Source organism: Xiphophorus couchianus, chromosome 12, assembly GCF_001444195.1.
Source record: "Xiphophorus couchianus chromosome 12, X_couchianus-1.0, whole genome shotgun sequence".
Lineage (NCBI taxonomy): Eukaryota > Metazoa > Chordata > Actinopteri > Cyprinodontiformes > Poeciliidae > Xiphophorus > Xiphophorus couchianus.
This window is the reverse complement of record NC_040239.1, coordinates 2,501,277-2,512,360: the sequence shown is the minus strand read 5'-3', so window position 1 is coordinate 2,512,360 and position 11,084 is coordinate 2,501,277. Positions and strand designations below refer to the sequence as shown.

Genomic DNA, 11,084 nt, shown 5'->3' with positions numbered 1-11,084 from the left:
ATATAAAAAGCAGCTTAGAGCAGTCCTTGCAAGGATTTAAAATGCAGAACAGAATGTATATGTAAATATATGTACAGCAAGTGTGCCACAGTGCAGTTGTGCAAAATTGGACTGATTAGTGCAGAACAATGATTTAGCTTTTATTGTACAGTGAGATGGCATGTGGCAGGAAGGATTCCCTGTATCTGTCCCTACAACAGCAGAGCTGGAGCAGCCTATGTGAGAAGGTGCTCCGCTGTCTGTCCACTATATGGTGGAGAGGCTGCTGTTTATTGTCCATAATAGACAGAACCTTCTTCAGTGTCCTCCTCTCCACCACAGTTTCCAGGGACTCCAGCCTTAGTCCCAGTACAGAGCCAGCTTTCCTGATGATTTTGTCTAGTCTATTAGAGTCGCTGGCTCTGATGCTGCTTCCCCAACACACAGCAGCAAAGAAGATGGCGCCGGCAACAACACTGTGATAGAAGGTCTCTAGCATCTTGCTGCACACATTGAAGGATCTCAGCTTCCTTAAAAAATAGAGTCTGCTCATCCCTTTCCTGCACACAGCGTCAGTGTTAGATGCCCAGTCCAGTCTGTTGCCGATTACAACTCCCAGGTACTTGTAATCCTCCACCTCCTCCACCACTTCCCCTTTGATCTTTAGTGGCCGTGATTTATTTCCATCCCTACTTTATCTAGCACACTTCAGGTTGAGAGGGGTGCTGGTACACATCTCCAGGGGTCAAAGGGCAAGAGGAAGGGTACACACTGGACAGGTAACCAATCGCTCACTTGGCTGATTTTTTTGTTTCAATTTTGCTAAAATTATTGCTTAGGGCATACCAAAAGTGATTTTGGCAAAAAAAAACAAACAAGAAAAACAAATCAGCGGCAATAATTTGGATTATTTATCTAAAGGAGAACAAAATGGGTGTTTATCTTTCAAGATCATATTTTCTGAAAATATGACACTGAAAAAAATTTTTTTTTTCTCTTATGTCAGGCTAAACAACCCAAATAATTGCTGCTAATTTTTGACTAACTTTACACAATAAAGTGGTAAAAACAACAAAACCCACACATCATATAAAGAATTATTTGTGAAATAAATAAAAATGGACAAAATGATGCATGAAGCTTAAATGATACTTTATCCTGCAGGAGGCGTCAACCTGCTAAAAGGCTCCAGATGACCTTTAGCTGAAAGGTCAGATGGAGTTCTTCAAGCTCTGTGACCTTTAAGCTGAAAGGAGCTGCAGTTTCTGCTCCTTTATGGACCCAAGAAAACCAAGAAAATATCAGTTTTCTGATAAAACATTCTGCAAAGTTTACTCATGAGCAAAGCTGCTCATATTGCTTTATCAAAATAAACGTTTAAAGTAACATTGAATCAACAAAATCACCAGTTAGATTGTTTTATAAATCAGGATGCAGCGGATTTCCTGCGGTTTCTCTCAGATATCCTGAAGCTGTGCAGCCGACATCCGACACTGCTGGGCTGGGCCGAGCTCACAAATAGATCCGCTGGCCCGGAATGACAACGACGCGGTGCCAGACCAGGCGGTCCAGTCGCAGCCTGACCTGCCAAGGTTCCGTCCGAACCTGCTGTCTGCAAGGAAGGCTGCTGGTCCAGAACCCAGCGCCGGTCCAGAACCCAGCATGTCGGACCAGTCTGCCTTCGACACAGACGTCTGGACCCTGACCCGGTTCATCATCGAAACGGGCCGGCAGGCGAAAGGAGCCACCGGGGAGCTGACCCAGCTGCTCACCGCCATGCTGACCGCCATCAAAGCCATTTCCTCCGCGGTGCGGAAGGCCGGCCTCGCCCACCTGTGAGTTCGTACCTGTCTGGAAAAAAGAGGAGTAAATCCAAGACAAAAAAACTCAGAAGTTTTTATATTAAGCTCAGAAATTTTCTGTAAAAAACAAAGACATTTCTGAGCTTGAAAAATTTTTAACTTGCTTTGAAAAACAAGAAAATGTTTAGATACTGTCAGAGGAAAACTGTTTACCCGCAATGCTAACTAGCTTTAGCATTCAGAACAGGCTCTGGTGACTGGAGAAACTGTAGTGAGATGAGCAGCACAAAGGAGTGATTGACAGCCCTAAGACCCGCCCCCTGTCTCTGATTGGATATTTCTAATTAGCACTGAGAGAATGCAGAGGAACTAAATTGTTTGACAGATTATTTGTCTCATGTAGTGTCACAACAGGGTGATAGTTTCCACAAATATGTAAAAAAGCTGCATGGCAGCAGTCAGAGCTGATTCCTCTGAAGGACCAAATGTTGGACATTTTATTTTCCTGCCACAGTCGACTCAGGAGTCGAACTCTGACTCTCCTCTTGGTTTAACATTTCCTAAGCAGTCCTGATGTAACACCGTGGAGCAGAAGCTCTGTTTGGTTATGATTCCCTTTATCTGCGTTATCTTGGAGAAATAAAACATTACACACGACTGTCAACGTTCTGAGTTGCTAAAAATTGATGCAATAACTTTGCAATCTTCTTTGTTTGGGGACTGATGGAGACACAGCCAGGTTTTCAGTAGTGGAAGTTTTACAGGGTTTTCAAAATGTCAGCCTGACCAAATGTTTAGGATGGTGCCGAAATTCAAGATTAAGTTACCTAAAATATACCAGTCCAGTTGCTTAGTCCTCTTTAATTCTTCTAACATTAAGAAGTCCAGTCATTTGGTTGATTTTCCTCCAGCTGAGATGTTCTTCTGATTTTTTAACAATGTTTGTCCAGTTCTTTTTAAATTTGTAAGATTTTGTGCAGTTTCTTCTTTTTCTTCCTCATTCTCCATTTTTCCTCCTTTCCAAAACAGAATCACTGAAACACAAAAATAAATCAATTATTTATATAATAAAATATGATGCAGAAGCAATACAAAAAGTTTTTTACATATAAAATTTGATAAGAAAAATAGCCAAAAAACTCAGCAATTTCAGGTTAATCTAGAAAATTTCTTGAAAAAAATGGAAATTTATGAGTTTGAAAAGTTGAACATTTTGAGAAAAAATTCTGTAATTTTTAGATTAATATCAGAAATTGGAGTTTCAAAAATTGTAATTTTTTTTACTTTTGAAACTCAGAAATGTCTCTGTCTTTTTCTGGAACATTTCTGAGATTAATCTCAAAACCTCTGAGATTTTTGGTGGAAATGTATTCCTCTTGTTTTTGTTTTTCTCTGTCCACTGACTAAACCGTAGTGGTAGATTTACCTGGAGATTTACCTGAAGGTCGTCTCTTGTTACTCTGCCGGCTCCAGGCAGGGCATGGCCGGCTCCGTGAACGTGACGGGCGACGACGTGAAGAAGCTGGACGTCCTGTCCAACGACCTGGTCATCAACATGCTGCAGGCGTCCTACAGCACCTGCTGCATGGTGTCCGAGGAGAACAAGGAGCTCATCGTCACCCCCAAGGACAAACGGGTAACCAAAGCTCTTAAAGGGCTAGCACACTTTTAACAGCTGGGATGCCTGAAACTGGAAGTTTTTATAACATATTTAAACACGTAGATAATTAGTTTAGGTTTTACCAATGATGAGAAATTTATGCTGCTTTCCACTAAGAAACATTGTTTTCATGTTATTCATAAGTGAATATTGTTTTTTTTTATTTTATAGCTGCAGACTATGACGGTGTATTAAGACCAGTTTACATGAAAAAAAATGAGTAAATTTTTGCAAAAATTAAATAAAAACTCAGAAGTTTCTGAGATTAATCTTAAAAAATAAAAACATCTCAGTTTGAAGAGTTGAAAATTTGCCAAAACATTTTGAGGTTGGTCTTCAAAATTTTTAGAAAAAATTTAGAAAGTTCTGAATTTCAAAAGTTGAAATTTTCAAGAAAAAAATCTGAAATTTTGAGATTAATCTCAGAAATTTTCTAGAAAAATAGCTTGGACATTTCAGTGTTTGTTCTAAGACCTAAAGAAAATTTCAAGGAAAAGAATCAAGGAAATTTCTGATTTTCAAAAGTTGAAAATATGCTAGAAAAAACAAGGACATTTTGAGGTTAATCTCAGAACATTTTGTTGAGAAAAGCAGGGAATGTTCAGGAAATTTTGATTTGTTGGCAGAAATTTACTCCTAGTTTTATTTATTTTTGTTTTTTTGTGGCAGTATCTATATTTGAGATTGAAAGCTTATTTTCAGTTGGAAGGTGAGGATGGTGATTGGTTGGACCAAAGGTGCCATTCCTCACCTTTGGTCACGAGTTTCGGATCATGACCGTCAGAACTAGACCAGGATCTGAAACGAGCTGAGACTGAGCAATAAGCATCACTGCAGTTTATTCTGTCATCACTTTGAAGGATTTCTCTCAGGATCGTCACTCAGACCCTGAAGATAAAACAGTTTTTTTTCATTTGAACTCAGGGAAAGTACGTGGTCTGCTTTGACCCTCTGGACGGTTCCAGTAACATCGACTGCCTGGCCTCCATTGGCACCATATTCGCCATCTACAAACGGGTGAGTCTCACTGTTTACCAAAACTACAAATCTGTTAATGGAAAACTGATTCCATAAAAACTGCAGCAACATGCTGCAGCCACAATAGGGCGGTGTTTAACTAATCTGAATTTAGGCGAAACATTTTAATCTGACAATCACTGCAGAAGAATTGAGTAAATATGTAAAAACTAAACAACATTGAGGGGTTTTTAAATAATTATTGATATATTGTTTTTTATATTTTAAATTAAATCGGTCAAAGTAAAAAAAAGAAAAACAATTCAGATTAATGCTGTTCATTTGATAAAAGTATAAACTTTTAATGAGGAAAATATTCCAAGTTTATGTATTGTTTTCTTCTCTGTTTCATTCTTAATTTTTTTATTATTATTATTTGTTACATGAACAATTCAGACATGTTACTGCATGGCTGAAAAGAAAAAAATAAAATGCGATGAAAATGAAACGTTTGTTTATTGTACAAAAAACACCAGATCAAAAATTGTCTAAATTAAAAAGGAAACATTAATAATTAAAAACTGACTATCTAAAACAAACTAGCGATTGTTTTAGATATTGATTATTCAGACTATTGATTTCAAAAAGCGGTGCATTCTCCTGATTTTTCACTTAATGCTTTATTAGAAATAACTTAAAACTCGCTAATAAAAAATATTAAATATTTTAAAAGTAAGAAAGTAAACATTTTACAGCCTGAAATACAGCAGCACAGGATTCCTTTTGTGAACTTTTGCTTATTGGTAGCAAAAGATGCATCTGCAGCTAAAACATATGTCAGCCATTTGTGCCTGACTTAACATGAACACAGTGCAGGGCTGATCTGTTGATTATTTCTAGGATTAACACACTGATAATTAGATAGAAAAGGTGCTTAATGGGAGAATTTATTACAGAATGTGAAGCTAAAACTACGACACTTTACAAGTTCTGGGTAGAACATGTTTGCAGACAAAATTAAATGCATTTATAAAATATTTTTTCTACAGTTTACATTTAATTCCTGCTCAGTGAGGAGGCAAACAGCCTTTTTTGAGTCTTTATACTCCACACTGCAAAAACCTTAACAAGTATTTTTGTTTTGTTTCTTGTGCAAATATCTTAATGTACTTGAAATAAGACAAAACTAACTTACAAATAACTTTTCAGCAAGATATGGGAGCTTGGTTTTAGTCAATAATTATTAAACAAAAACACTGAGAACGTGACATTTTCCCAAGTTAAATAATCTTCCAGTTTTCTATCAATATGAAAAACTTATTGACTAAAAATAGTGCTAAAAGTTTTGTCTTCATTCAAAATATTTGCACTATAAATGAGTGCAAATGAATCATTTTAGTTCTTCTAGGAGGAAACACTAAGAGGAGTTTTAATTAATTAATCAAACAAGAAATAGAAGAAAACTAAATGGAGAAACAAAGTAATATCAGTTGAATTGTTTTATTTTATACCTAAGGATGTAAAATCCATCAAATCAGGATCAGGATTTATTTACACTGCAAAAACAGAAAATCTTACCAAAATGTTTATTACCATTGACAGATTATTTCACTTCTAATAAGACATTTTCCCCGTGTTATAAGTAAAATAATCTTCCAGTGAAACTAAAACTTTTTCATCAATATTAATAAATTATGTACTTAAAAGCTCTTATATCTTCCTTAAGAGTTACTTGTAAGTAGTTTGTCTTAATTCAAGTGTACTAAGACATATACACTAGAAACTAGAACAAAAATACTTAAGATTTTTTGTTTTGCAGTTTAGTTAACAATTAATCGATTACTATTAATTGTGATTAATCGTGATTAATCGTTTCAGGTGTATTGCTGAATGTAGCTAACTCTGTTTTCCTCAGACGTCAGAAGGCGAGCCCACAGAGCAGGACGCCCTGCAGCAGGGGAACAGCATCGTGTGCGCTGGCTACGCGCTCTACGGCAGCGCCACGCTCGTCGCCCTCAGCACCGGCGCTGGCCTCAACTTCTTCATGCTTGACCCGGTGAGTCCGCCGACTTTCCTCCTCGTTGCCAACAGACACCGTTAACTCCTGAAGTTACGATTTAACCTGAGCTAATTGGCATTTGTTATCTCCAACTGCAAATATTTGTTATAAATTGGCATCAAACAAAGTCTGTTGAAAGATATAAAAGACTTATTTGTTTAGACTGAGTATTTTTGGTGTAGTTTTTAATGCAAACATCATAGTACACTTAAAATAAGACTAAACTAACTTACAAGTAACTTTTCTGCAAATAATAGCAGTTTAATTTAAGTAAATAATTTCTTAATATTGATGAAAAATAATTAGCATAGCTTATAACAAAATAAGCTCCTGTATCTTGGATAAAGTTACTTGTATTTCAGTGAATGTAAGCGTTTTCTTCTCTGCTCCTCCTTAAAGGCCATCGGTGAGTTCATCCTGATTGAGAGGAACGTGCGGATCAAGCAGAAGGGAAAGATCTACAGTCTGAACGAAGGCTACGCCAAATACTTCCACCCCTCCATCAACGAATACCTCAAACACAAGAAACACCCCGAGGTGAGACGTTTCCACTCAAAACTGCAGCCTCTTATACACTGTAAAACACAAAATATCACCAAGTATTTTTGGTTATTCTACTGTAAACATCTTAGTTCACTTAAAATAAGACTAAACTAACTTACAAGTAACTTTTCAGCAAGAAATATGACCTTGTTTTAAGTCAATAAATCCTTAATATTGATGAAAAATTAAATTACCATTTATAAGTGAAATAATCTGGCAGTGAAACTAGAACTTTTTTATATAAATATTAAGGAATTATTAACTTAAAACAAGCTTTTATGTCTTGCCCAAAAGCTACTTGTAAGTTACATTTGACTTATTGTGAATTCAGATGTTTGCACTATTCAAACTAAACCGGCAGTAGTTGTTAATATTTAGCGTTTTTGCAGCGGAGCCAGAAACGTGAGATAATGTGTCTGATTTAATCTGATTCCTGCTGATGAAGCTGTAAAGTAGAAGGGGACTCACTGACACACAGGAGAATCACTGGTGCAGAAATAAATTTGGCTCCTGAGTTATGAGTTTGTCAGAAGCTCATCATGTGAGTCCTGACGAAGCGCTTGATCTGCCTGGATGAGTTTACAGGAAGCTGACTGCAGAAAAACGCCCATTTTCTGTGCAATAATTACACAGTTTAACACAATTTAGAGCAAATATGTTCACTTATACTTTAGAGACATGAAAGTCCAACGACTTCAGTAATCAAAATCAATTATTTATTAATGAATAGGTCGTCACAACAAGCAGTATAAATAAATTAATAAATAAATTTGATTAATCCATTATTTATTGTTTTTCTATTTTCTACCAAAAACTGGATGATAAAAGTCTTCAGTCTGTTGTTTTGTTCTCAGCTATCACTTTATTTAAAGGACAGATTTGTTTACAAAGACTTCGTTATTCATTTTACTTGTTGTTTATTTTTTATTTTGGATATTTAAAATGTCTTCCAGTTAAAGTGTTAAATGTTCATTAATATTTAAAGTTTATTGATCTTTGAGAATGTGTTCTTTAAAATATATTTTCCAAGTATATTCACTGAAAATTGTCCCAAAAACCCAATATTATCATTTATGGCAATAACTTCTGGGACAATTTATCGTCCAGAGAAATTAGTTTTCATAACAGGCCCGTTAATGAACAAACTTCAAAACACAAAATCTTAACAAGTATTTTTAGTTTCTGCTGCAAATATCTTAATATAGCTGAAATAAGACGAAACAAACTTAGGAGTAAGTTGATAATATTTGGTGTTTTTGCAGGGTTAGTTGCTTCGTTTAGCCGGGCGCCGCAGGCCAAACCAAACGATCACAGATTCCAGTCGGGCGTTGGCGTGTGACCATCAGCTGGTGCGACTTTTGGTCAGGAAGCTGCAGCCTGTCGGCTCTGGTGTCTATTCAGCACTCCGGAGTTAAAGACACGATGACAGAGTCCGTTTCAGTCTCACTCATCACTAATAAATCAGAGGAAAAGCTTGAATCTTCATTTTTTATTTCCTCTGTGATTCATCATCCTGTGAATCCTGCTCAGTCAGTAAAAAACGTTCATTCTTTCAATGGACAGTCATGTCACTGCTGCATATTATTTTATGCATCGTCATGTAATTTTAATATCTGCAGTGCCGCTTTGATTATTTCATGCATGTTTGAGAAATCCTCTAATCTCCATGGCAACCATTCAGCTGTGCAGAAACAAACCTGGATGGATTCAAACTGAACATGATGAGCAGAGATGACGAAAATAATCACGCTGCTGCAGATTAAAATGTTTTTTTCTGGGATTTTTGGCTTTTTTATGCTCATAGCTCAAAACATATCAGAGTACAAGCTAAAAAAATAATAATTATCAAGAATTAAGTCATAAAATGTTATCTACTGTATTATCAGTTCTCAACAGTCAGAATTATGATGGCCATCGTATGTTGTGACCTGTGATGCTGCTTTTTAGGGTGAAATATTAGTCATTATATTAATGTTTTATTAATATTTTGTTGTTTATTCTCATATTTATTAATAAAACCAAAAATTATCAAAATTCTTCATTTTATTGCAGCTATAAGACTCTTTTTGTGTCATTTTTTTGTATGTATTCGGTGTTGGTTTTATAAATAAATCACAATAATGAGAAGTAACAAAATATTGTTCTAATATTAATATAATGTAATAATATTTCACCCTCAAATAGCCTCACTGTAAAGGCCTAAAAAAATAATAGTATGAATTTATTCTCATATTTTTTTATTCTCCTAATTTTACAACTTTATTCTTTTTTTTTTCTCGTACTCTGGCGCAGGTTTACAGCTTTGAGGATAAAAGTAAAAAACATTTTAATGAACAGCAGCCTGATTGTTTTCTTAATCTGCCACGATTTCACTTTTTTAGACGCCTGAAGGTTTCATTATTTCCTGCTTCAGGTTATTTTTAGAAAATAAAAGGAAAACATTGTGTGACAGGTTCGAACACTCGTGATCGTAACAGTGACACAGCAGATGGGAGCCTAAACCGCAGCACTGACCGACGGCAGAAGCTTAAATCACGAGGTTATGGAGCAACGTAAACATGCCTCAGATGCCACAGGGGATTAAAACCGAATGCAGCGCCACGGCATTTACTTCCTGCTCTCCACCTGCCTGATTTGTTTAAAACAAGTTGGAGGATGAAAGTTTCAGCTGTAGCCACAAATTTTATCTGGAGAAATAAAAAAATGGTGGAGAAAAATCACAGAAAGTCAGATTGTGATCGTTATTTGTTGCGTAGAGAGAAAGATAAGAGTGTGTTTATGAGTTTTGTGGACTGAGGAACGTTGTGAACACACACTCCGAGTGTGTGACGAGTGTGAGGTGAGTCAGCAAACACATGACTCCGAACATGAAAGGGCAACTTATCGCCTCCAAGCTTCAGTCTGCGGAGGAAAACAGAAACATGCAAAGCCACAAAAACCAGTTTCCACTCCGACCCTGGAGGAGTTTGTTTGCTTAATGTGACCCAGATCGGCTGCAGGTGAACTTTGACCCCTCTGCTGGTTACTGATTATCCTTTAAAGTTACAGCAAAATGATCAAACATGAGAAAACAAAACAACTGGAGGATTTAGTGTAAAGTGGCGCTTTATCAATCAAAAGTTTTTTTTCTTGTAAAAACTGGTTTGTTTTTGTTTAGACAAGTGTTAACATGAATACAGAACATTTTACACTTTATATTGGTACACTTGAAACAAGATAAAACTAACATACAAGCAACTTTTCAGCAAGACAGCAGCTTGTTTTATTTCAATAAATTTTTAATATCGATACAAAAAGGTTTTTTCACTGGCAGATTATTTCACTCATAATTTGTGTTTTTCTTGTTTTGTAACTGAAGAAATCTAGTGGAACCAGCACTTTTCACCAATATTAAGGAACCACTTAAAACAAGCTTTTATATCCTGCTAAAAATTTACTTGCAAGTTATTTTTGAATTATCTTGGGTGTACTAAGATACTGGCAATAGAAAATAGACAAAAATACTTGGAAATGTTTTGTGTAAACTTTTTAGGTCAACTCCAACCATTTTAAAAATGGCTTCTGGAAAAACGAGTCTTTTGTTGACTTGCCATTCAGAAACCACTTCCTGTATTCTTTTTTGTTGTGCAGGAGGCTCCATTTCTGCTTTTCAAATATGCAAGGGGGGCGTGGCCATCAGCAGCTTATTTGAATTTAAAGTGACAGGACATCATAAAACGGCTCAAAAATAGGCAGAACTGGGGCGTGCCGTGGTGGCATAGCGGTTAGCGTGACCCATATTTGGAGGCCTTCAGTCCTCGACGCGGCCGTCACGGGTTCGACTCCAGGACCCGACGATATTTGCCGCATGTCTTCCTCCCCTCCATCCCCGTTTCCTGTCAGCCCACTGTCATATAAGGGGCACTAGAGCCCACAAAAGACCCCTGGAGGGGTAAAAAAGAAAAAAGGTAGAACTGAGCAGAATAAAATCTCATTATCTAAGAATGATTTTGAGCAAAAATGTATTGAACATTTTTTGTATCACCCATAAATTTATCCTAACCTGTTCAAGGAAGCATTATAGATCATTTTTAATTCTTATTAT

General features: G+C 36.4%; 1 protein-coding gene across 1 annotated transcript in view; it reads left to right on the top strand.

The window, feature by feature from the left end:
- The first annotated feature begins 1,296 nt into the window (after nucleotides 1-1,296).
- fbp2 (fructose-1,6-bisphosphatase 2) overlaps nucleotides 1,297-11,084 on the top strand; it is an 11,754-nt gene continuing 1,966 nt past the window's right edge. Inside the window, exons 1-5 of the mRNA XM_028034092.1 lie at nucleotides 1,297-1,814; nucleotides 3,255-3,417; nucleotides 4,366-4,458; nucleotides 6,314-6,454; nucleotides 6,857-6,994. Coding sequence (XP_027889893.1) covers nucleotides 1,642-1,814; nucleotides 3,255-3,417; nucleotides 4,366-4,458; nucleotides 6,314-6,454; nucleotides 6,857-6,994 — 708 coding nt within the window. The 5' untranslated portion in view covers nucleotides 1,297-1,641. The remainder of the gene's footprint in view (nucleotides 1,815-3,254; nucleotides 3,418-4,365; nucleotides 4,459-6,313; nucleotides 6,455-6,856; nucleotides 6,995-11,084) is intronic.